The sequence below is a fragment of the Antedon bifida genome, chromosome 9 (genome assembly GCF_963402885.1).
Source record: "Antedon bifida chromosome 9, ecAntBifi1.1, whole genome shotgun sequence".
NCBI classification, from domain to species: Eukaryota; Metazoa; Echinodermata; class Crinoidea; order Comatulida; family Antedonidae; genus Antedon; species Antedon bifida.
In genome coordinates, this window is record NC_136234.1 from 2,450,631 (window position 1) to 2,477,423 (window position 26,793).

At 33.5% G+C, this 26,793-nt stretch overlaps 2 protein-coding genes across 5 annotated transcripts; one reads left to right on the forward strand and one right to left on the reverse strand.

The window, feature by feature from the left end:
• Positions 1–389: 389 nt before the first annotated feature.
• LOC144851641 (cytidine monophosphate-N-acetylneuraminic acid hydroxylase-like) lies at positions 390–15,232 on the reverse strand. 2 transcript variants are annotated; one of them, XM_078709204.1, is made up of 16 exons: positions 15,111–15,232; positions 13,758–13,957; positions 12,192–12,283; positions 11,054–11,160; positions 6,726–6,916; positions 6,042–6,189; positions 5,685–5,766; positions 5,407–5,544; positions 4,459–4,594; positions 3,956–4,093; positions 3,588–3,635; positions 2,974–3,100; positions 2,232–2,354; positions 1,786–1,898; positions 1,476–1,609; positions 390–990 (listed from the first exon to the last, which is right to left on the reverse strand). In XM_078709204.1, exons 2-16 carry the CDS (start codon positions 13,955–13,957, stop codon positions 848–850), a joined length of 1,920 nt encoding a protein of 639 aa, XP_078565330.1. In that variant the 5' UTR covers positions 15,111–15,232; the 3' UTR covers positions 390–847. The 2 variants fall into 2 exon arrangements, with proteins under 2 accessions (XP_078565330.1, XP_078565329.1); XM_078709203.1 differs by lacking the exon at positions 15,111–15,232 and adding an exon at positions 14,929–15,100.
• A 2,280-nt stretch (positions 15,233–17,512) lies between these two features.
• On the forward strand, positions 17,513–26,588 carry LOC144851848 (HHIP-like protein 1). 3 transcript variants are annotated; one of them, XM_078709497.1, is made up of 10 exons: positions 17,513–17,526; positions 18,646–18,707; positions 19,358–20,358; positions 20,696–21,033; positions 21,134–21,263; positions 21,777–21,919; positions 22,815–22,896; positions 23,262–23,350; positions 23,482–23,608; positions 24,569–26,588. In XM_078709497.1, exons 3-9 carry the CDS (start codon positions 19,439–19,441, stop codon positions 23,586–23,588), a joined length of 1,809 nt encoding a protein of 602 aa, XP_078565623.1. In that variant the 5' UTR covers positions 17,513–17,526; positions 18,646–18,707; positions 19,358–19,438; the 3' UTR covers positions 23,589–23,608; positions 24,569–26,588. The 3 variants fall into 3 exon arrangements, with proteins under 3 accessions (XP_078565623.1, XP_078565621.1, XP_078565622.1); XM_078709495.1 differs by lacking the exons at positions 17,513–17,526; positions 18,646–18,707 and having other exon boundaries at positions 19,296–20,358; XM_078709496.1 differs by lacking the exons at positions 17,513–17,526; positions 18,646–18,707 and having other exon boundaries at positions 19,296–20,358; positions 23,262–23,338.
• The last annotated feature ends 205 nt before the right edge of the window (positions 26,589–26,793 follow it).

A 26,793-nucleotide genomic window follows, 5' to 3' on the forward strand; every position in this document is an offset into this window, starting at 1 on the left:
ACACGGCTGCATCATAAACGACCAGTCTTCATAATGTAATTTTGTCAATAGTTGTTGTGACTCTATAATAGTAACCCCCATGGGTTACTATTAGAGTAGGTTATTGTTATAGATTGACTTATAAGGTGGGTTACTATTAGAAGATTTACGGTATACGAAGTGTGATGTTTGATATCCACGCGTCGCGATTGGTAGTCCATTACTTTTGCGCTGCGCTTACGCTATACTGACCACCAATCAAGAGAGACATTTCGGATGATGATCCATGTCAAGGTCAAGCTTTCCTGTGATAAGTATGTTATTGAGTGATTCGTCACTTTGTTAATCTACAAAAAGTGGTTTCATTCGAAAAATTTAAAATGAATTGAAGACTAAAATAAAAAACAAGCTTAATCAATTAACTTATTTATTCTACATAGACTACAACACTCAAATCCATTGTATTAATTACGTACCGTATAAACAGACATATCTGTGTATAATTGTACATAATAGTATTTGAAAAATGTTACAAATCTATCATAAGTCCATCCATTGTACTATAAAGAGTGTAAATTTAATAAAGAAGTAGGCCTACAATGCAATATAGAACAAGTAAAGTCTGTTTTAGAAAAAATTTGATCGATATAAAAATATATATATTATATAAAAAATACCTAGTATGATATTCACATTGTAACCGTATTTTAATTATTACAGTTTATTTTTTCACCATCTCTATATTGAGATTTAGCCACTGTCAGTCATTGCCATTTTCCCCAGTAATTTGTTTTGGGGTTTAAATATAATACCGTTATCTTAATTCCTTCCTTAGCTGCGCGTTGGTAGTAGATGCGATGTAATTAGGCTATATACCATAAGCCAGCAAAAGCACTCCTACCAAAATAGCAGGCATGATGATGACCCGTTTATAATACTGCAGTAAAGCAATATACCGGTGTTCAGTTGGGAAACCTCTGTATGGTATGTTACCAAACTTGCTGCTCGATCCTGAAAAAAAAAAAGGAATAATGTTCACATTCGATTTTCAGGACTTCGCACACTATACTCCCCTATAAAGCAGGGTTCCCATTAGAACGCAACGCAGCGACGCATCGACGCAAAGTGCTGTATTGCGTAATCACAATTTGGAACCGACGACGCAATAGTGCTGCAAACATCGCAGGTTTGATTTCACGAAGGCGGGGGCCAACACAATTTTAGATTGCGTTACGTTGCGTCGCTAGTGGGAACCAAGTGAGAGATCACTTGACGCAACGCACGCAACGTAGGGACGCAAGTGATTATGGTCCTGGATGTATAGAAATACGACGCGACGAACAGCAGCACATGATCAAGCAAGTTGCGCTGCGTTTACTTGAGCAAACCTTCACTTCAATTTGTCAACCTCAAAAAACAAGTTTGCAAGTTTACACAAAACTCGAGCAAATTTGGTTAAGTTTACTAGTGTAGACAGGCCTGGCTTTTCACCGTACCTGCAAGTGCTTTGATTCCACCCGAAGGTTTCCATACAGCCTTTTTCTTAGCTCCTTTAACCTGCTGCTCTTTGAGAAATTTGTTCCAGTCAGGTGGATCTTTCTTCAACAAAATCTGCATATGGTTCCAAAATCTGATCAAGAAAAGTTTGCGTCATAAAAAGTAAGTATAATTTACACATAACGGTAATACTTATTACACAAAAAACGCAAAACTAACTAAAATCAAATCGTTAGGTTTCACAAATAATGTGGCCAAATAGGGAATGAGGATAATTATATAATTAGGCCTTTAATTAACAAAACTTACACAAAATGGAATATGTCTGGTTCTCGAAATAATCTGTTATTGAAACTAGCGAGATTATCCCAAAATAAGCCATGTACAACCGTCTCTCTGTGCACACCCATTCGATTCTTCACCTATACAAGGTAAAATTATGCAATACTTGTATTATTGTAATTAATCTTTTTTTTATAGTATCATGATGTCATGGAGCATTAATCAAATGGAGAGTGCCGATAAATTCTCTGCATTCTTTTTTCATTTTTACATTTATTACATAGAGCCATACATACAAATAAACAAAAACCAAAATAATTACAATTGAACATCACCTCCACCTCCTCCCTTAACGGCCGCACTTTTAAAAGCCCGTTTGTTCTTCCTCTCTAATTAGTGCATTTGGTACCTCCCGTAAGCGGCCGCGGCCACTTTTTTTTTAAACTAAAAATTACATTTTTAGAACAACTTACTTCAAGAAAATTATGTTTACGAGCTGGTCTGCTAGTTGGATATGTTGGGTTGTTTTCATTGAAATCAACAAGGAATTCATATCCACCTTCAATTAACTCGAAGTTGTCATCTGTTTCAACCACCTAAAATATATTTTATTTATATTTGGTGAACATTATAATGAACTTTTATATTTTATCTTAAAATAATTAAAGAAAATAGAATCTGTTTATTTTGTAAAACTGGTGAAATTGAAGACGAATTGCATTTTTTATTTAGCTGTTCTTTATACAACAACCTGAGACAGTAATACATCAAGATCAAAAATCAAAATATATATAGGCCTACCTATTTGAATTATGTATTTAGAAATAAAAGAGAATTAAGTTTGCTATATACATTGAAAAAAGTTTTAACTTAAGGAATGTCCAAATCTAGAGAAATAATTTTATTTTAATGTTTTAGAAAATGCTTTAGTTTAAGAAACGACCGCCTAAATATTGATTCATGTTATGTAATATGGGCCGAAGGCCAAAATTACGAATAAAGAAAGAAAAGAAAGATCCATTAACAATAGGGTACTTTCGATTGAAATGACGCAACTGTATTGATTACAGATGGCCGAGTTACAATATAGTGCCAATGGTGTAAAATATGGAGTTTTTAATGAATTGTAAATTATATTCTGAATCACAATTTTGTTAGCATGTGGTGTTCATGCAATCCTAACATTATAGACAAACATTTAAAGGTCACTCCTACCCTAAGTACAAGATTGTAATTGCTGAAGCCAATCCAATTGTAATAAAATTGGATCCAGTCTGGGTAAGCGAATATCTCGTTGTCGTAGTTTTTATTAACATTGTTAACATACAAATCGAAATTCCAACTGAAAGAAGAAATAAGAAAACAAAGCTATCATAAACGAATCACATGACTACCATGAAACAAATATAAAGTTAAAAACAATTATTAAGTTTATTAGTCTACACTAGAAAGCTTTAGTTTGCAAACTTAAGCAGACTCTGAGTTAGGCAACACTAACGTTTTCCAAAGTTTGCCACATTTAGAATTCGCTTAGTTTGCAAACTAAAGTTTGCTGTGCACACTGGGTTTTAAGCTTGAATTTAACGATTTCCGATTCAACTGTAATTGGTTAATTCTCTTGCGTTGCGCGTAGATCTTTGCGTTGCATCTTATACCCTTTTCACATCTGCAAAATGTAACCGTAACTTGTAACCAGGTTTGCATAGTGTGAAGACAATTTTCTGGAAAATCTCCCGAGATTTCGCAGGGGTCCCATGTGTGACACTGATGAGAATTCCAAATGACATAATAGTGACATCAGATCATTCTTAGTTATGAAAGTTATTTACCTGTCTTTGAAAATCTTTGTACCTGGTTGCGGATTTGTTACATAATCACTGAAATGTTAAATTATAGTCAGAATGATGTTTAGAAAAAGTGAAGTAACAAAAACCAAATTAAGTGTATAAGTAGAAATATCTATTTAAAACTAAGAAGCGCTTTAACATTTCACATATCATAATAAATATTGATGTCATTATTTAATGTAGTAGTAGCAGGCATAAGCATTTTTTTCATACATTTAGAATAGTATGCTTAACAGTAGACACATTATTTTAAACTAATGAGCACACACATACATTATATGATTAAGTTAAATCAATTAGTTGAAATTTATAATCATATAATAAACATATTGGAGAATTTTGTAGTATACCTTTGGTTGGTAATGGCTTTTGCCAAATCAAGAGTTGCGCCCGGCAAGGGCGTCCATGTATTGACTTCTGGACAGTGCTTGTTTATGAATGCATTCAAAGCAACAGGGTTATTCCTGAAATTGTTTTCTTTAATGTATCTGATCAAAATAAAAGTAACATTGTTGGAGTTACAAAAAACATTAAATCATTTAAAAAACGAAAAAAAAATTGCAAGTTATTTACATTACATTACAACATGGAACAAAAGTAATGTACAAAAGTCAAATGACTGTCTTTAGAGAACTCATTGTTTTGCAGTCATAGCGATAGGTAATATCTGGGGGAGATGTCCGAAAATAAGTTATTATGTTTGCTAACCACACCAATGGAAAGTATAAGGTAAAAGTTATTTTAGTTTTTGGGAATGAAAAGGCGACGACCGCACCCTAAGGTGTGATATTTAGGAAAGTCATGATGCATGAAAGGTGATTTTATGGGTTTAGAAACAAACTCTGAAACTAACTTGTCTGCCGGATGCGCCTCTAAGAAGTAACCAGCAATTGGACAGAACACTTTTGGTTTGACTTCTTTAATGACCTGGCACTTGTAGTGAAGAAGTTTGTTCCTCTCAAACTTTACATATTCCCTTTTCCATTTTTCTGAGTTGGAAAATACAAAATATTCAAGTTTAGTTCTCTATTGTGTGTCGTCGTATAGTAGACGTATTAAAAGTATTCATTTAAATTTGTTTGATTAAAATCACAATATTTTTTTTAAATATTTAAAGAAGTCTGAAGGTTTGCATGGCAAAAAAAACAAAGAAATGTAAAATTTGTTGTACACCATTCGGCGCTAGTTCCGTTTCGCATCTGGCTTTTATTTCGACAAATTTGTTTGTACTTTACTGAATACCACACCTTAGAATTAGGCCTAATTCAGAAGTACTTTTACGAAGGAGAATCACAGAAAAAGTAACAAATAAATCTTTTATATTGATGAATTTACAGACGTGTTTCTCGCACACGGTTCGTGAATTTCCTATACTCCATGTACAATATTGTCGAACGAAGAATAATGCGAAATTTGCGAACGGTATGCGAGAAACATGTCTGTAAAATCATCAATTTAAAGGATTTATTTGTTACTTTTTTTGTGATTCTTCTTCATATAAGTTTGGGGTCGAAAGGATGTCGAAATAAACGGTGCGAAACGGAACAAGTCTAGACTATGTATTATAGAAAAAGCTACACAATATTTGAAAAACTCTATTGTTCCCAAAAATGCGTAAGCTGTTTTAGTGTTATTATTGATCTCATTTTTATGTTTTTTTTTAAAATCTATTTAATTTTTTTTTTTTTAAATTTTTTTTTTTTCATTTCGAAGTTAAAAGCGCTATAACAATCTATTACCTTTTCAAACTCTAGTGAAATTAAAGTTCGCAATATGATTTACTGACTCCGTCTTTACTTACCAGTGTATCTACCACCAGAGAAGCAAAGCGGATAACAAGTGGCCCCGCCAGCAAAGTCACTCAATAGTAGATCAATGTTAGTGGGTAAACTTCTTGCATTGGGACTCGCACAGTCTACCGTGTTTAACACAAGATGGCCTTTGGATAAAATATATACATTTGCATGGTTTTATTTTCAGCTTTCTTAAATAAATGATTTTGTAAATTTGAGTAATCATTGCAGTAAGCCTATATTAAGGTACTGTTATGTCAGACTTCAAAATGTATTTATTTTGTACCTCTATAGTCGACGAGTAGGCATGTATCCATTTCTGGATGAACTCCGTCCATCATAATCATAAACCGTAAATCCTTGTTGACCTACAAAAGATAACCTAAACTGTAAGACACTTTGCCAAAAAGAAACGATCAAAGTACAAGATGCACAAATATAAACACAAACAGTTTCAGAAATGTATACTATGCAATCCATACATAAGTTATATTTTATTTAGTATTATTATTATTTTATTACTATTATATTCTGATTCCAAACTTGTTTATTTATCTAATTCTCCTAGTTAAAATCTTCCATAAAGATAATATGACTATAAACAAAAATCTAATAGTGACACATTATATAAAAAAGCGAATACCTCGTGCCAAGATCCAATCTTAAGTATGTTGATGTTGTTAAGTTTAACACCACTACGCTTCAATTTGCAAAACACAGGCATAGATGTATCGCCAACATAAATAGGTATGTTTGGGTTTCTCTCGGAAAGACATTTTAGTGTAGGATAACTGTTAATTCAATAATAAAACTTTTTATTTCGAAAGCATTTGATAAAAATGCCTACTGTACGCCTTTTTTTTATGTGGTCGCTATATTTTGATTTGATTTATTCAATTCAAAATTCAATTCAAAAATCTTTAATCATCCCACACGGGGAAATTCAAATAAAAAGGTCTGGATTAAAATGATCTTACAAAATATACAAAATATCACAATACACAGTACAATATAACAAGAGTCAAAGAATTTAAGAGTCGGATGGCCACTGGCAAAACGAATTTCTTTTTCGGTTTGTTTTACATGCCGGGCATCGAAAGCGACGCCCATGAGGCATGAGCTCGAAATCACTGAACAAGGCATGGTCATTATTGGTTCAAAACATGGAATATGAAATGGAGCAATAAAAACAAAATTAATTTAACCAGGTTTATATAATACTGTGTATTACAAGCTCTTTATTTGAATCAATATGTGGATGTTCACAAAATAATATTATTATCGTTCCTGCTATTCGTTGTAAATGACTAAACAATCAACATTCTACCTTAAATGGTCAGAGTGTAGATGACTGATGTAGATAAGATCGGCAGTAGATAGTTGATCTAGCCAATCGGCAGGTGGCTCATGCAATAACCACCAACTCCTAGCAAATGCCGGGCCCGTCAGCCAAGGATCGGTGAACATGACAACATTTCCAAACTTTAACTTCAAACATGCATGAGCAAAATATGTTACCTGTTAAAAATTTTTTTTTTGTTGCAATTATTAAAGTACATCATTAACGTCAAACAAATTTATCTTAAAAAGAATGTATTTATTTTTTACGTTGAATATGTCCTTTGTAATGTCACAATTTATTATTATTATCTATCTGAAAAAAATGTAATTTAAAGCAAAACAAGGCCAACAGCCATTAAGTCGCGTGCTACAATGCATAGTGATACCGGACCGACAGACAGACCGACAGACCGACCGACCGACTGACCGAAATTACTGAACATGTTTAAAAATGTTGAAATGTTTAAAAACATTTATATTTTTTAAATTTACACGGGCGTAACCTGGCACTTTTGACGTGCTCGTATAACGTAATTTCGAGTTGAAAAGTAAGTCAAGAAAACAGAAATCGGGCAAAAAGAGTGCTCAATAACATTTAACGCGCAGTGCGCGCGCAAAAATCTGCGCACTCATGGCAATTTTGTAAACGCTTAAAATTGCCTGAAACGTACTCTTATTTCATCGAAAATAAATTTTGAAAATGTTAAGCGCGCGTACACATGCGTTACATGCGCTACGCACGTAATTGTATTGCCATATGATGATTTATGCCCTGAAATTTATGAGTACCAAATTTTATTTAATTGTGATTCATGGTTGTGAAGATATGATTACAAACGTGATTTCGTTAAATCGTGCGTAGACCGCGTAATTTTTTATTGCGCACCGTGAAAACATAACCACATCGATTCCTGGCCATAAGGAATATACTGTGAAAAATTGACTTAGCTAGATTAAACTGATATCAAGATAAGGTCAGAAAGCGATAAAACGCATAGTGATACCGGACCGACAGACAGACCGACAGACCGACCGACAGACCGACAGACAGACCGACCGACCGACATTTTTTTTTTTTCTCTTTTGTAGGGATTTTACCCACTTTTATTTCTTATAAAAATTCATATGTTTGTAAATAATATTTATCTTTATATAATATGCACAATTTTCATTAATATTTGTTTCTCTACTCTCAATTAATACAGATGCAAGTTTTTCTTATCCATACATTAAGATATAATAATAATTATAATTATAAAAATTATATTTTCATAACTCTATACAAGTATTTCAACTCAAATATCAATATGTTATACTTTAAACATGTTCATAGCATTTCTTTAACACTTTCTTTTTACATGAACATAATTATAATTTTCTTATGGTATTATATTTTATACACATTAAATTTAAGTATAAACTGTTAATATACACATATAATTCCTTTATGAATTTATATTTCTACCAAGCTAACTTTTTTTTTTTTTTTTTAAATTATTAATAAAACATTTGAAGCTATATATTATAGTATTAGTTGATCAGCATGAATTATAATAGTACAATGTAGTATTTTCTTTTACAATAACTTATTATTTTTTTTATTTTAAACGATTATCAGATGACTGCTAAACACACTATGTATAATGTATCACTTGTTGTTAATACACAATTATTTGCTTTAACTTTACATATCCGAGATAATATTTCGTATCTTCTGCCATCTTTTCCTTCCATTTACTTTATCAATATATATGTCACCTTTTATTCGTAATGTAATACTGTATTTAAAAGAGTTCCATAGAGATATGGACTTATGCAACTCTGACAATATTTTGTCTTTATATATAGTAAATGCAGTTAAGGAATAGATGTAATCTATTAATCTAATTCCTGTTCCAAGTACAATGTTTCTAAATGACACATTGTCATACCCCAAACATCTTAGAATATTACACATTTTTATCCAGAATTCTTGAATATATGTACAACTAAATAACATATGGTTTTCATCTTGAATATCCCCACATTTTTTACGGGTACTGGTATCCTTTATTTTCCATATAAAAAGCCTTTTGTTTGTTGCCAAGATTCTATGTAATAGTTTATAATTAAATTCAGCTAATTTTTTGTCTTTCATTTTGCATATTTTATTTAGCCAACATGATTTCCAATCTATATAATTATCATTGAAATATTGTTCCCATTTTTTTTGTGCAAGGGGTAAAACAAATACCTCTTTTACAAAACTTAAATATACTGTTTTTGTTTGTATAACTTCAAACCGATTTTCAGCAGTATCATCTATAATATTGAAGATACAGTTATTTGATATTTATATAGTGCGTTTCCATTCTTTAGGTATCGCCTTAATTATGCATAGGTATTCGTTTAGCCAATTGGATTTACATTTTAATTTAATTTTCAATTCTTCTGAAGTTAAAAATTTATTCTTCTTGACGATATCTTTAATTAAGATGATATCACTGTCGATCCAATGTTTATACAATAGAGATTTATGTTTTAATTGTATCAAGGAGTTACCCCACAACTGCTCATTCATTATTTCTTCATAGCTTTGCACAGGGTTTTTTATTGCATTTGTTATATTTCGTACAAGCTTGTAACATATTGTAGTAAAATATTGGCATATCATACACAATGTTTGTAGCTTGTAAGCTAGACATGTTAAATATTATATTTTCTTGGCATGTTTTCTGAATAAAAAACTTCGGAATAATTTTCCATTTTCCTTCGTCATTACTTAGCAGTCTTTTTATCCACAACGCATTTAATGCTTTCACATGTAGACCAAAGTCAGGCATTTTGATCCCACCTTCGCTATTATCACCCATTAATGTTTTTCTTTTTATTTTCTCGCGATTGTTTTTCCATATAAACGCATATGTTAAACTATTGACTTTATTAATTACATATTGTGGTACACAGATAATGTTTGCGGCATAAGTTAGTTTTGTTAACGCCAATGACTTCAACACTGTTACTCTACCGTACAGTGTCAGGTTTCTTGAATTCCACAATTTCAACGTTCTTTCAAGATCTAATAATTTTGTATCCCAGTTTGTACGTGTACATGACTCCGAGTCATAACCTACGTATATTCCTAAGATTTTTACCGGTTCTTTAACCCAACATAATTCTAATGGTTCATCAAACCTGTCTTTCCATTTTCCTATCCATAAGGCTTTTGTTTTTTTCTTGTTTAAAGTCATCCCTGATATTAGACAAAATGATTCGATTATGTTGACCGCTGTATGAAGGCTATTTTCATCCCCAACATACAAAACAGTGTCATCTGTTAATTGACTAATTCTAGCCTCTATATTATGTACATGGTCATTTAAACTTGGTAACTTAATACCTTTATAAACGTCGTTATTCCTTACGTTACATGCCATAACTTCAACGACAAGAATGAATAAAAGCGCCGATAGAGGGCATCCTTGACGTATACCCCTGCCCATATTAAAATATTCAGACACCCATCCATTATTGACCGTAACACTTTCAACGTTATTATATAGAATTTTGACCCATTGACCGACCGACATAGTGAACTATAGAGTCGCGTCCACGCGACTAAAAATATTCAACTGGAAGTTTTTTTTTTTATTAAACTATTTAGTTTGTTTTTAAGCCTATAAAATGAAAGTGTTTTCCTTCAGAATGTTAATTGTATTCATCGTCATTGTGTATTTTGAGGAAATTCTATTCGTCTATTGGAAAAGTTTTCGAACAATAGGTGTTTTCATTTTAATAAATAAAATACCAAGGACATGCTTACAAACGGTTCATGAGGCATGAAATGAATAAAGGTGGTGAGCGCAATAACCACAAAGGAGAGAAAAGAGTTATTGATTCGAGACGTTACTAATACACTATTACGCGACTCTATAGTTCACTATGTCGGTCGGTCGGTCTGTCGGTCTGTCTGTCGGTCGGTATCACTATGCGTTTTATCGCTTTTCTGTACTTTTTGAACTGTTTTGATGTACAGAAAAGTTTTAAAGTACATTACTTTTTGAAAGTTCATTTTTTTCTGAGACCACGCGACTTATGGCTGTTGGCCTTGTTTATTTGCTTGAAACTGTATACATAGAATATAGAATAGATATAGAATATCATTTTGTGTTGATTACACTTGGCTCTCATGATTCCTGAAATCTGAAGTTTTCAGTGTGAAACATGTGTGCGTGCACAGATATATTTGTTATATTATTGTTTCAATATTATATTTTAGTCATTTTATAGTCATGAAATACTGTAAAGATAGCAAGACGACGACTAGAAACTCACTTTTACTTCTTCTAATTCAATTGGTTCTGGGTTGCGGCAATTTGTTTCCCATGGTTGTTTTGGAGTTAATTCGGTTAAAGTAAGACACCCATCCTCCATTTCAGTAACTATAATAATAAATTGATGGAATGATAAACCTCACTTTAATTATATATTTACTTTAATACATATACTTTAATAGAACAACTATAATTCGAACAATTTGTGGGTTAAGAAATTACAGAGTTATCTGACTGAGACGCAACATACAATGACGTAGGTGAGTTGATTGACCAACGCTTAAAGCTTGGTTCCCACTAGGACGCAACATACAATGACGTAGGTGAGATGATTGATCAACGATTAAAGCTTGGTTCCCACTAGGACGCAACATACAATGACGTAGGTGAGTTGATTGACCAACGCTTAAAGCTTGGTTCCCACTAGGACGCAACATACAATGACGTAGGTGAGATGATTGATCAACGATTAAAGCTTGGTTCCCACTAGGACGCAACGCAATGACGTAGGTGAGAAGATTGATCAACGATTAAAGCTTGGTTCCCACTAGGACACAACGCAATGACGTAGGTAAGTTGATTGATCAACGATTAAAGCTTGGTTCCCACTAGGACACAACGCAATGACGTAGGTGAGATGATTGATCAACGATTAAAGCTTGGTTCCCACTAGGACACAACGCAATGACGTAGGTAAGTTGATTGATCAACGATTAAAGCTTGGTTCCCACTAGGACACAACACAATGACGTAGGTGAGATGATTGATCAACGATTAAAGCTTGGTTCCCACTAGGACACAACGCAATGACGTAGGTGAGATGATTGATCAACGATTAAAGCTTGGTTCCCACTAGGACACAACACAATGACGTAGGTAAGTTGATTGATCAATCATTGATTTATATTGATAAATAATTATATGTACTTAAGTTCTTCTAGGGCCCCAGACATAATGTTATGGTGACTTACTTTTGGGGTCCCAGGACATTTTTGATGTCGAATAAATAAATGAAAACACTTAAAGCTTGGTTCGCACTAGGACACAACACAATGACGTAGCTGGTGAGTTGATTGATCAACGCTTTTAAACCGTTCGTGTGGGTTGCATCCAAGTGGGAACCAAGCAAAGGCACTTACCAAGGTTGTCTTGTTTGAAACTTTCAGGTGGGTTAATGTAACACATTGTCGATGGGTTAAGTTTCCATCCATGCCTAGTGCATTTCAATGTACTAAAAACATGAATAAAGTGTCTTTTAAAATGAGTGTCTCATAACTATAGGATTGGCTGTGTTGGAGGTTATTCTAATTTTCTTCCGTCCAACCATGGAGAAATAAGTTAGGATTAGGATTTGTGTGTTTCAAAGTTTCTTGTCATTTATTCGCTGACCGTATGATGCTTGCTTAGACACGCTCCATAGATCACACCTCAGTGGGCCAAAACTGGTTAATTCAACGTTATCTGCAAACGTTGAAAGTACGTCGAAAATGTGTTGAAAATGAAAGTTTGCAGCAACATAAATGTCAACGTTTATTCAACGTTGAAACTATCAACATTGATTCAATGTTGAAATTATTAACGTTGAAACAACATAATGATTTAGTTGAATATGAAAGTTTGCATCAACGTTAATTTCAACGTTGATTCACAACATAGAAATTATCAACGTTGATTTAATGTAAAAATATTATAGTTAATTCAATGTTATCCGCAAACGTTGAAATGACGTTGAACAATTGAAATAAAGTTTAAATCAACCAAAATATCAACATCCTGTTACTGGGTTGGACCATGGAGAAATAATTATTTCTCCATGGTCCAACCCAGTAACAGGATGTAGATACAATAGGAGAGAAAAAGGAAAAAATCGCAATGCATGACAATAAATGCAAACGATTACTACACTTATTAGTAGTATAACAATTTCTACCTTGAATTTAGTTGATTATTCTACAATGGATCAACGTTGATATTTTGGTTGATTTAAACTTTATTTCAATTGTTCAACGTCATTTCAACGTTTGCGGATAACATTGAATTAACTATAATATTTTTACATTAAATCAACGTTGATAATTTCTATGTTGTGAATCAACGTTAAAATTTACGTTGATGCAAACTTTCAACTAAATTATGAAGTTATTTCAACGTTTATAATTTCAATGTTAAAACAACGTTAATAATTCCAACGTTAAATTAACGTTGATGCAAACTTTCATATTCAACTAAATCATTATGTTGTTTCAACGTTAATAATTTCAACATTGAATCAATGTTGATAGTTTCAACGTTGAATAAACGTTGACATTTATGTTGATGCAAACTTTCATTTTCAACACATTTCCGACGTACTTTCAACGTTTGCAGATAAAGTTGAATTAACCAGTTTTGGCCCACTGAGGTGTGATCTATGGAGCGTGTCTAAGCAAGCATCATACGGTCAGCGAATAAATGACAAGAAACCTTGAAACACACAAATCCCTTGTTATAGGTATTATATTTATTATATTCATATTTATATATATTTATTTTTTTATATCTTTGTTAATTTTGTGTTTTTATAGTTTTTGTATTTACTGTTTGTATTGTTTGAGGGTCCCTAATGATCAGCTGATGCTGGATGGACCACCCTCATAAAATATTGTTGAAATAAAATAAAATAAATAAATAATGTCGTTGTACTGTTGCGTAGGAATTATACTTACCAATTCGTCATATCTTCCATATCAACAATAAAGCTACCACCTTGATGTTTGCAAACATTTTTGCATGCTGTGAACTCATCAGAATCTTTGAATATTATAAACTTTTGGTTTTCAGATTTATGGATAAATGACACACCATCCTGAAGATCCGCTGTTTCGCTTCGAGAGAGTGTTATTACTTTTCTACGTTGTTGCTCCATCTGAAAATAAAATATACGATTTGTTCAGTGGGGTAGGCTGTCAGGAAGGGTTGTGTGGTCCACGGAAATTATTATACATTAAAATATAAAGCGAAATATTAGAAGTCTACAGGACCATGGTTGGGGTGTAGAAGACAATTTTTTAAATAGAACTGCAAGGTCCCCGGAATTTGCACCTAGTACTTCGAATTAAATATTTAACTTTCCAGGAGGACCAGCCCTACAATGGTTTGGACTGAGCTAATACCATTTTATCGTTTTATACATTTTAATGTAAATACACAATAATTACGCTTCGGCTGCGACAGTGATATGAATAAAAGAAACTTGAACTTGAAAAAGAGCCGTTTACGATGCCATGTCAGTGCTACCATTTCACTATAACAACTGTACTTTCATGATTTAAATTTGAAAATACCCTATTTTTAAACTCATATAAAATCTAAGGCATGGTTCCCACAAGGAAATGACGTATAGCGCAACACAAGTGAGTTGACCAATCGAACTCTGTCGCTTGTCATTGGTAAACTCGTTTGCGTTTACGTTCCTTGCGTTGCGTCCTAATGGAAACCTAAAGCTCCATTCAGACGACAAGTATGTTATTTATTTAAACGTTGTATACAGATAAATTCATCCTTCACAGGACATTACATAGTCGCAGTTAAGAATACAATAATGACGATATTGAAAACTTAACTAATTTAAGTAAATTCATCAGACACAGAAGAAAATGTTCATTATAATAATTAGCGTATCTCTCAGTAGGGATAAAACGAATTTCTATAGCGGTTCGCACGTCGACAGTGACCGCAGTTCAATATATAAAACCCGAAAAATATTATCAGAACAGAAATATCAGTTGTGTGTTTTCGTTTTATATTAGCCTACATTCTTTATCGCGACCATATACTAGAATTTTCAGGCCCGTTCGTTATTAACTGGCAAAATTGACACGATACAAACATACTTACCAGACTTTTTCAAAACGTAATGTACAACCTAGGCAACGTTTGCTATGCCCTACCGTCTTTAGTCTCTATAGTCTTTAACTTAAATCAATATAATCAAAGACTTCATTTAATCGATCAAATTTTCCTTATGGCTTAGGCGAGACTGACATACTCTATCGCTGGACAATGAATAGGCTACATACCACAATTTAAATAAGAATGCGAAATTGCGTATACTGTTGTTAAATCCACTACACTGTAGCATTTCATGCTCACTGTCACAAGTGACATATAGTTGTATATATATTTTGCTAGTTCACTCTTACTTTCCCTTTTGTTTTCACTATTTGAGCCTTTCATTTGTTTTACAGAGCTATTGTGTGAAGCTAGTGAAGCAGAGTATTTGTGTTGCATAGTTTGCTGATTGGAGGAGAGGTGTAAGAGTTAAGTTAGTTTGTGAGTTGCTGATTGGTGGAAAAGGATAAGGCGGTGGTATGTGTATAGTTGAGGGAATTTTGAGGGCAGAAAGCAGAAAGGAAATACGTGAAGTTAATAAATTGTGAGTTGGAATTAATTATGGTGATATAGAGCTGAAGCAGAAAGGAAATAAAGTGATATACATGGAGTTAATAGATTGTGAGTTGGAAATAATTATGGTGATATAAAGCTGAAGCAGAAAGGAAATAAAATGTATATTTAATAAAAAGGCAAATTGCCTTAAAATGTAAATGTGACATGTTTCGAGAAACTATTCTCATCATCAGAACAGAAAACAACGCCTAGAGTGCTTATATACCAATAGGACACTTGCCATATGATTGGTTGTTGCCTTCATTCCTTGTTTTATTATTATGCTAACTACTTACTTACTTATTTACATGCAATATGTCCTATTGGTATATAAGCACTCTAGGCGTTGTTTTCTGTTCTGATAATGAGAATAGTTTCTCGAAACATGTCACATTTACATTTTAAGGCAATTTGCCTTTTTATTAAATATACATTTTAATTATTGAACGGTCGGTTGGTCGGTCGGTTGGTCGGTAAACACTAACTTGAGCACGCGACTGCAGCCATGTATGTGACCTTGTTACGATATAATAGAAGTCTAGTCGATCATCACAGTTTGTGACTGTAATATAAGTTTCACACAAAAGCATGAGCTATATTATTATCCTATTCCTGCACTATTCCATGCCATTAGTAGTAAAACACAGGCTTTGTTTGTGCTGGAAAAATAAAAAATAATAAAAAATGATTAAAAAAAGTAGTGCAATTTTATAAAGAAGGCAGTACTCTTGAGTGAGTGGCCTAGCGGTTAAGGCAGTGGAACCGTAATTACGGCTATAACATCGGCAAGGGTTCGAGGCGGCTCACTCGCTTCATGCATGGTTCTGGTGGTTGAACGAGTCTTCTCGGATAAGAGGACTATAAAACCGTTGGTCCAGTGTTTACATAGCTCATGTGCACTTTAAAGAACCTAGCACATCTTTCGAGACGAGTAAGGGGTTACCCCGGCGTACTAATCCACACAAACACAGCCAAGTGTCACACACAGCCACTGTGCAATTGGGACCAGACCGTTTTAGAGGTGTTTGGGCTTACCACCTGCTTTTCCAGATCCTTCACTAACAGAGTTAGTGTGAAGTTGAATAAATAAAATAAACGATACTATGAGTATGAAATTAATTAATTATTATGCCTCAAAGGCCTGTTAGTTTAGAACTGAATTGTCCGTGAGATTATGTTAAACGGGTAAACGAAAAGTCCAGAACACAGGGCCCGGTGTGACCAAAAAAAAAAAAAAAAAAATGCAAATTATACAATTTAAAGCATACTAACCAGGGTCAGTATCATTTCTCTTTTGTGGCATAACACCACTTTTATTCACATTAATTGTATAGGGCCGGCGAGGTCCCCCTAAATATATATATAGTTAGGCATATGATCGAAAAGCGAGTTTGAGTTCCCCCTTGTCGAAGTTTGTCTTGCTTACGCGACCCGAAAATAAAGAAAGCTACTTTTCATCTGGCCTATCTTAGTTCGTTCTTCTAATATCGTAGCAACAAATATTACTAAATTTGTAGTAAGTTCCTTCTTGGCAGCTAAAAATGAATTAACTAAAATAAGAAATGAAGTTTAATGAAAATTCTTTTACAACCAGTAAGTGTTTGGGGTGCTGGAATTTCTTCTCGTTTTACCACTGTTTATATCTTGAAACAATTTAACCAGCAATATTTTTAAAGCTCTAAAAGAACTGTTTTAGTAGGCCTATCCATGATAGGTTTAAAGTAAGAGTGACATTTCGGCCACACAGAGCGTATCCTTAATTGTTCTCATCTTATCCTCAACTATAGGGGAAGGACCGTGAGGTGGAGGAAGGGTAGGCATTAGGTAAAAAATAACATTGAAGTTGAATGTTCATTGAAAGTGCCATTTTAATTTTATGTAAAGTGCCGTCGGTCCCTGTATGCACCATTCTCTAAAATTACAATTTGTGTGTTTTAAACACAATTTAATAATAATAACTTAGGAGGCGCCCTTTACTTTTAACCCAACATTTTTTATCTGTGTTCCGATCCTATCTTGCGTTGCGCGATAGAGAGTCGAGTACCTACGGTGGCCTATAAGTGTCACGGCAACTTTCAAAAAATATCACGGCAACTTTCAAAAAAAGCCACGGCAATTTGAAAAAAGCCACGGCAATTTGAAAAAAGCCACGGCAAATTAAAAATAAAACATCACGGCAAATTAAAAATAAAACATCGCGGCAATTTAACAAAAATACCACGGCAACTTAAAAATAAAACACCACGGCAAATTAGTATTGAAACACCACGGCAAATTAGTAATGAAACACCACGGCAAATTACAGAATGCCACGGCGGAAGTGAGTTACCACGGCGGAAGTGAAACCTTTGGAATCTTCGATTTTTTCTGAGGTAAGTAATTATTTGTGCATTGAAGTAAATATTATTATATTAATTTATTTAACTGCAGCATTTACGTGTTTATTGCACTAGGCCTAGCTATGCCCACTACTAGCCTAAGGCCTAAGCCTTAGGCCTACAGTAGTAGCTAGGTCTACTGTAAAAAAAACTTGTTATATAAAAAACAGATTACTGTAAATATATTAAAACATTGTAGAATGTTATAGGGCCTAGGCCTACCTTGTAATAAGGCCTATGGTCTAGCCCGCTAGAAAGTTCAAGAAGAGTGCAATAAACACGTAAACTGCTGCAGTTAAATAAATAAATATAATATTTACATCAATGCACAAATAATTACTTACCTCAGAAAAAATCGAAGATTCCAAAGGTTTCACTTCCGCCGTGGTAACTCACTTCCGCCGTGGCATTCTGTAATTTGCCGTGGTGTTCCATTATTAATTTGCCGTGGTGTTTCAATACTAATTTGCCGTGGTGTTTCATTTTTAAGTTGCCGTGGTATTTTTGTTAAATTGCCGCGATGTTTTATTTTTAATTTGCCGTGATGTTTTATTTTTAATTTGCCGTGGCTTTTTTCAAATTGCCGTGGCTTTTTTCAAATTGCCGTGGCTTTTTTCAAATTGCCGTGGCTTTTTTCAAATTGCCGTGGCTTTTTTTGAAAAAATTGCCGTGATATTTTTTGAAAGTTGCCGTGACACTTATAGGCCACCGTAATTACCTATTAAAAAGATAAAGTAACACTTGACAAAGATAGTGTAGCCTAATCTTTTATCAATTATTATACATATAGGCCTACATCTTTGGTGTGAGACCCAGATGATCCGGTTTAACTACTAAAAAGAGTATAAAAAGGTATACGTATTTTTTATAATATAGTATAGGCCTAGGCTAGCGGCTAGCCTATGTGGCATCCGCCTATGTAGAGCCTATTATAGGCCTAGGCTATAGCCTATACTGACTGCTAACAAATAGGCCTAGGCTAGCCGAGTAGTAGTAGTAGTAGTAGTAGGCCTAGGGCCTAGTACTAGTAGCAGCGGCTAGGCATTGGCCTAACTAAATAGCTAGGCCTGGGCCTACTCTTCTCTAAAAAAAGGCCTACGCTAGCTACTATAAAGGCCTAGGGGCCCTAGCTCCATCCTAGAATAGGCCCCCTACTACTACTTCTACTAGGCCTAGTCGGGCCTAGTACTACTAGGCTGGGCTACTAGTTGTAGTAGAAGTAGTTAGGCCTAGTAGTAGTAGCTGGCCCAGGAATAAATAAATATTAATAATAATTATTTATTAAGCTAGACTAGGCTATTATAACCCTGCTGTTGAGGGTATTAACTATTATATTAATAATTTATCTCTGAAACCAAATGTTAAATGTTGTACTGTAATGTATATATATATTTTACTCCTTGATTTTTCAGAGAAAAGATCTGAACTAATAAATAACAACTAGTAATAATACCGGTAATATAATGAGGTTGTTTTTGATGATTTCAATATTAATACTGAAGGTATCGCAGGTATATTCTCATCCACAATGTCTAGACTTCTACCCACCATTTGAAAATGAACAAGATTTAACATTTTGTTCAATGTATAATGAGATTTCATGTTGCACCGAGAAACGTGATGAGGAACTTCAAAATGAATTTACAGAGATCACTCGAGGCATGAATGAAGGAGATACTTGTTTTGATTACATTCGTGATGTGTTGTGCCAAGAATGTTCACCGTACGCAGCCCACCTATATGATGCTGAAACCACTGGTGAGGCACGCACTTTTCCGGGTCTATGTGGTAACTACTGTACATCATTACATAATACATGCTCAAAAATAATTCCATTGTTAACTGAAGATGCAGAACTTCGAAGACTTGCGCAGGACGGTACAAGTGCCGAGTTCTGCCATGCAGTTGAAATACCTGATATGGATTACTGCTATCCAGATATACTAGATGATGGATCATTAAACAAAGAGCTTGACAGAGCATTAGGCGGAGAAGGAGATGGATGCTTGTGCCTTGAGGAATTTGCAAATGGACTCCGTAATCCACTTCTTGCTGTTCATGCTAATGATAGCACGCACAGGTTATACATAGCGGAACAACTTGGCTTAGTTTACATTTACTTGAGAAATGGATCTAGAATTGATGAACCGTTTCTTGATCTCCAATCTGCGGTATTGACATCAACTAGGAGAGGCGATGAAAGAGGTTTTCTTGGATTAGCTTTTCATCCAGACTACAAAAACAACAATCGACTCTTTGTCTACTACACAACGTCTCATGAAAACACTCTCAAAGTACGTCTCAGCGAATTCTCAACTGAGGTAGAAAACAATAACAAAGTAGATGTAACAACGGAAAAGATTCTTCTGCAGATTGTGGAACCTGCGGCCAATCACAACGGAGGTCAGTTATTATTTGGCGTGGATGGCTACTTGTACATTTCCATTGGTGATGGTGGGAAAGGTGGAGACCCATTTGGAGAAAATGGAAATGCACAAAACAGGTATGTTAAATGATGCATTAACATTAAACATATAATGCAACATAACTGAAACCATGTCTGGAATTGTGAGTGCGATCATGCACGTAATATGCCTGTAAGGTGTGGCATTTACACAATATCTAAATTTCGGTTGACTTCTGCACATCAAGATGCAAACGGCATACTTCCAATGTACAGCACCACTGAATGTGTGTAGGCAGGAGTGCAATTTTCAGAGAGAGCCTGCTGTCTGTAGATGAGTGAAGCCATTTTAACTGTGTAAAATCAGTTTTGATAAGTGAGATATTAAGTTTCAGTCAAGTGGGAGTGATTCACTTTATAAATTTTCTTTCTTCAGGAATACTTTATTGGGTAAAATTCTGCGAATTGATGTTGATAATAAAGATGAAGGCACACTGTATGCAATTCCTCCGACAAATCCATACGCTGATCAGACTGTTCACGAGTCAAGACCAGAAATATATGCGTATGGGGTCCGCAATATCTGGAGGTGCGGTATGGATAGAGGAGATCGTGAAACCGGTTATGGTAGAGGGCGTATCATATGCGGAGATGTGGGACAATCAAGATTTGAAGAAATTGATATTATTGTCAACGGCGGAAATTATGCTTGGCGTGCAAAAGAGGGCTTTGAATGTTATAATGAAGAAATGTGCAATGATCCACAGTGGCTAGGTTGGTTTCGTCATTTCAGTTTGATGGTAGAATAATGTGTAATAATAGAGCTTGAATTTCAAGAATAATTATTTAACCATGGACATTTTTTGTATTCCAGTGAATGAAGTTCTACCTATTTATGCATATCCACACAGTGTTGGCAAATCGGTGACTGGGGGCCACATCTACAGGGGCTGTTTATTCCCAAAACTGAATGGTCTTTACATATATGGAGATTATACAAATGGGTAAGAAGAGATTGATAAAATATATGGACATTTTAGCCTACAATTAATATCTTCTTTTGTATAGAAATTGCTTCCTTCATTGTGTCCACTAAACATGCATGGACCTCTCAAAATGTAAATTGCCTTTTGGGGATTTAGAAGGTATCTATCCCTGATACCATAACAAACCATTTGTCTGTTCTTATCTGTGTTTGTATGGTATCGAAATAAAGTCAAATCAATATAAGAGGTCTACTGTAAATATAAAGTGGATAAGACCGGTACTCAAGATTATCCCTGGTACCATAACAAACCATTTTTCTGTTCTTATCTGTGTTTGTATGGTCTCGAAATAAGTCAAATCAATATTCTACTGTAAATATAAAGTGGATAAGACTGGTACTCAAAATTACCCTATTTCCAAAGTCCTGCATTGATTGATTGACTGACTGACCTACATACAGTGAGACTAACTGACAGATAAAACTGATAAATACAAACTTATGATAAAGTACTTTGTTTCTTACTCTTCAGCAAATTGTTTAAATTGGAAGAGAATAATAATGATAACACATGGAACAATACTCGCATTTGTATGGGAGATTCAAGCATCTGCACTACAAATTTGCTCAACATTTATCCAAAGAATATTCTTTCCTTTGGGGAAGATGAATCAGGTCAATACTTGTATTCTTAAACTTTATGTGTGTGATTTATAGACATTATTTGTAAATGCAAATGATGAAAACAAATTAAGTTTTAGAGGAGAGGAGGAGAGTCTGTTCCTTTTTCTAATAAATCATATAACTCATTTGATAAATTTTGTAAAAAATATTTAAGTTCTTCATGGGAGAAACGATCCTCTTTAAAGTACTGTACTCCCAATGATTAATTTTTAACCCAAAACAGAATATAAAAAAAAAAAGTTTTCATATCATGGTGCTACTGTAGTTTATGGAATACTTTAAAAAAAACCAATGCAAAATGCCACAAATTTAAATACTTTAAAAAAATTATTGGTGTGATTTATTATTTATTTTGTACTCTTAGCATAAATGTAATTAAGGTTTCTGTTCATATATTTTTGTTCTCTAATTTGTTATTTTTAAAATTTGTTATTTTTATATTTGTAATGTATTACTGTTAGTTGATCACGGCCTTGTAGAAGAACACCTTTATGGTGACACAAGCTTTTCCGTGTTAAAATAAAATATTTATTATTATTATTATTGCTTGTAAATACTCTAGTTTCTAGTTAATTTTGTTTTTGTTTGCTTAGTTTAGTTTAGTTATTCATGTCTTTTTATTTTTCTATAATGTTCTGCTTTGTTTGCTGGACCGCATCGCATATTGTGAGTGCCACTGATACAAAGGTGTATATGGTCAACAAATAAATAAATAGCGCACATCATATATATATTTTTTTCTTTTATACAATATGCCTTTGTAAAATGGTATATGATTTTTTGGAATAATACATTGTATAGCAATACCAAACTATGTTTGTTTGCAGACTTATAAATACATTTATACTATTACAAACTCATTTTTTGAATATACACTGTCTTGTAGGAGAGATTTATATGTTGGCAACTGACGACGCAGTGACATCAAACACTGGAGGAAAAGTCTACAGATTTGTTGATCCGTCATTGTTAGTATTTTTACTGCACAGTTTAATTTTTTCATATTTTAAATAGTATTTTTGTGTCATTTGTTGATAACTAGAAGTTAATTACTGTAATAGTATTCAGGTAGAGTCAATCTTAGCAAATGTGGATTGTGCATTAATTTAATTTAGCATTAATTAAGTAAAGTTTAAAGTCTTGCATGTGTGTAAAGCTCTGTCTGCAAACTATTTTTTGTGTGATATGCCTAAATATTGTAGTGATATGATGTCATCATGTCCATATATGGGCATATCACATTTTTTTGTCGCATAAAGTTTGATAGTGTAGACAGAGCTTAAGTAAATGCTCTGTATTCATCATTATTATCATTTATTGATTTATAATGTAGGAGAAGGAACCCATCTGAATGCCCATTAAACCTGGAGGAATTTGACATTATTGGAACAATTACTCCATTTACCCCTAGTAAGTATCCAAGTAAGTCAATTTTAGTCCCCATTCATTTAGTTCACTTTGGGATACCATTTGGAGTGCCTTTTCTCATTCTTTTCAAACGATTTTGTTTTGTGACATTTAATATTTAACATTCTGATTGTATTTTCTTGCAGCTGAACCAACCTCTGGCAGTGTTTTTCCCAGGAGTTCCGCTCTATGCCTTATAACTGTAGCTATTCTCCAACTTCTTCAAGTTTTAAGTTGGTCCCATAATAATTAAAAATGACAGAAGTTGATTTGGTATGTATTATATTTTGAATAACTGTATTATTCGAATAGAAATGTGTTGTAATACAAAATTAAATTGGCGTTTATTCGAGGAAATAAATAAACCCCCCAGGGTGTTTATTTACTTACTTACTCAGGCGTGGTTCCCACTTGAACGCAACGTAACGCAGTGACGTATTGACGCAAAGGACTGTATTGTGTAGTCACAAGTGGGAACCGACGACGCAACAGTGCTGCAAAAATCACAGGTTTGATGTCACGCAGGCGAGGGCAAACACAATTATTGGAAGGGCATGTTCTCATGTTGCGTATGTTGCGTTACGTTACGTCGCTAGTGAGAACCAAGCTTTAAACCTTGTTACAGCTAGCAGTGCATAGGCCATCAACTACACATCTCCATCTCACACGGTTCTGGGCAATTCCTTCCACCTCTGTCCAGTTGTAGCCAGCATTCTTCACCTCCTTATCCAGTTCTCTCCTCCATGTGTTCCTTGGGCATCCTCTATTTCGTTTTCCTTGGGGATTCCATGTTAGGGCATGCCTAGCTATGTTGTGTTTTGATTTCCTTAGTGTGTGACCAATCCATTTCCTTCTGCCAATCTCAATTTCCACTGGCTCTCATCCAGTCCTAACCCAAAGATCCTCATTTTTTATTTTTTCAGACCACCATATTGAGTGTTTATTTGAGGGGAGTTTATTCAAAATAATGTTCAAAGGGGGAGGGTGTGGGCACTTATTCGAGGTGGGTGTTTATTCAAAGCGGGTGGTTATTTGAAATAAATATGGTATGTTGTGACATAGAGCTCTTCAAAAGAGGAGTTTTTTCACCTAGAATAATATCTGACTAAAAAAAACCATCTTGTCAAAAAGATAAATATCATGGATGAAATTTTGTACATTTTGATATAAATATTTGCTTTATATGTGCTGTAACTAAACTAATAATTTTCTTTTTTTCACTCCTCAATCCAGAATTATTATTCTTCTATTTTCGAGTTACTGATCAAATACTGAAGAAATTGTGCCTTACTTAATCCAACTCAAGTCGTCATTGGATTGTAATTATTTTATATTTCTATGCTCGAATATAATCCCACTATGTACATCATAGTACATTTATTGTGTTTTTTTATATTGTATTTTTCACCATAAATACTCAGGAAAACACATAATGTGTGATTACTGCTATATACCTTGATCTGTGTTTATTTTGGTATAAACATAGAGTAAAGCCCCTACTTTTGGACACCCCTATTCAGGGGAAACATTCCTGTGAAATAAACAAAGGAAAATGACACCCCTATTCAATGGACACCCCTACTTTCCTTTGAAATGAATAAGGAGCAAACTATATTTTAACACTCACCAACCCATATTTTAATACTCACCAACCCATATTTTAATACTCACTAACCCATATTTTAATACTCACCAACCCATATTTTAACACTCACCAACCCATATTTTAATACTCACCAACCCATATTTTAATACTCACCAACCCATATTTTAATACTGACCAACCCATATTCAGGGGAACACGACCACTAAGGGGACAATTTGTTTGATCTCGAAGGTGTCTTCTTAAAATATGCTGTAGCCTAACCTAACAACTAATGTTTTTCAGATTTTTACTGGGCCCATTGATACCATAGTACACCTATTTGTTTTATTTTGAATTACTTAAAAATAATCGTAACCTACATAATCATGACCTACTTTACTTAATCATGACCTACTTAATGCCTCATTTAAGTGTACATGAACTGATGAAACATTTTATTGTTATTTTTAAATGTTTGTAGTATTGTTGCCATGTTTTGTATATTTTACCAAAGAGCCTAATGTCTAATGTATGATTCATTTTTTGACAATATAAGAGGTTTGTTTTAGCCAATCGTGCAGTAGTAATAATGATTCCATGTAAGGTACTAATTCTATAGATATAAATATAATTTATATAATATAGATAGATAATGTATTTGTTAAATAGTATATGATTGTTTAAGAATTATTACTAGTGTATTACTTATGTGTAAGGAAATCAGGTTTTGATATTGAAATGGTAGGATAGTGTTAAAAGTTGCCTGACAACTCTGATGTTCTTCGGGTGCAAACACCCTCACATACACCACTTTTTTTTTCTTATATTGTGATTGTTTCATACTCGGTATTATATGCTGGAACAACAGTCATTCCATGACATGTTGTTATGTACATACACTATCACAACAAGCTGCAACTGCTCTATTCACAACCAATGCTGCCTTAATTGTATATCAACGCTTTATATTAGTATTTTTAAACATGATTAAAAACGTTGATTAAAAATGTATTAATTAAGAAATTCAAGTACTGTATATATAAATATAGGATTTATTTTTCAATTATGTCGATCATGGAGAAAAATTATTTAATTATAAATATTTAGGAAAATTTAATTATGAACATTCCACTGAAGAGCTACAATCTAAACACTAGCAATTGGCAATGTGCTTCCACTTTGGGTATGTCTGTCTGTCAATACCAATTGTATAGGGTTTGTTTAGAGGAAGTAAAGGTTACCTGTTCAATGATACAAAATACGATAAATAAATAAAATATAAACAGTATGTTTTAATGTAAGTAATTACACATAGCTACCATGTATCTTAGAAGCATCCGGTATACAAATACAAAATTGTGCTATGAAAAATATATAACAAAAATATGAAATTTCTATTTACCTATAAATTGTATCGTCGATCGTTTAGTTGTATTCAATAACTAGGTGCAAATGCTTGATTATTTCTACATTATTTACAATGCAATTTTATATTAATAATTGAATGTTGGGTATGATTGCTATAAACTGTAATTGTTGCATTTATAATGCAATTTTATATTAAAGATGTATTTAAATAAATAAAAAAATAAAAAAAATTGTCCCTCAAAAACATGAAAAATGAAGATTAATTAAATCAGACTTTGAATAGGTTATTTTTTAGTTTTAATAAAGTTAATCACTTCAGTAGAAAAAAAACACGAAAACAAATAATGTTTTCACTTATAAAATGACAAAATAAATGGTTAAATTCAACCAAAAACCCATGGCTGGCAGCCAATTTGACCATTTTTTTGCTTTAAATTACAGTTTTTTCAGGTAAATACATTTTTTCGATCCAATTTTTGGTCAAAGTGGATAACTATTATGTTAC

Coding starts and splice junctions, on each gene's coding strand:
- LOC144851641 (XM_078709204.1), bottom strand. CDS start 13,957: ATGGAGCAACAACGTAGAAAAGTAATAACACTCTCTCGAAGCGAAACA. Junction 4,094..4,458: donor GAGGCGCATCCGGCAGACAA/GTTAGTTTCAGA, acceptor TATTTTGATCAG/ATACATTAAAGAAAACAATT. Junction 991..1,475: donor TGGAATCAAAGCACTTGCAG/GTACGGTGAAAA, acceptor TTTTTTTTTCAG/GATCGAGCAGCAAGTTTGGT.
- LOC144851848 (XM_078709495.1), top strand. CDS start 19,319: ATGAGGTTGTTTTTGATGATTTCAATATTAATACTGAAGGTATCGCAG. Junction 20,359..20,695: donor AATGGAAATGCACAAAACAG/GTATGTTAAATG, acceptor TTCTTTCTTCAG/GAATACTTTATTGGGTAAAA. Junction 21,264..21,776: donor TATGGAGATTATACAAATGG/GTAAGAAGAGAT, acceptor CTTACTCTTCAG/CAAATTGTTTAAATTGGAAG.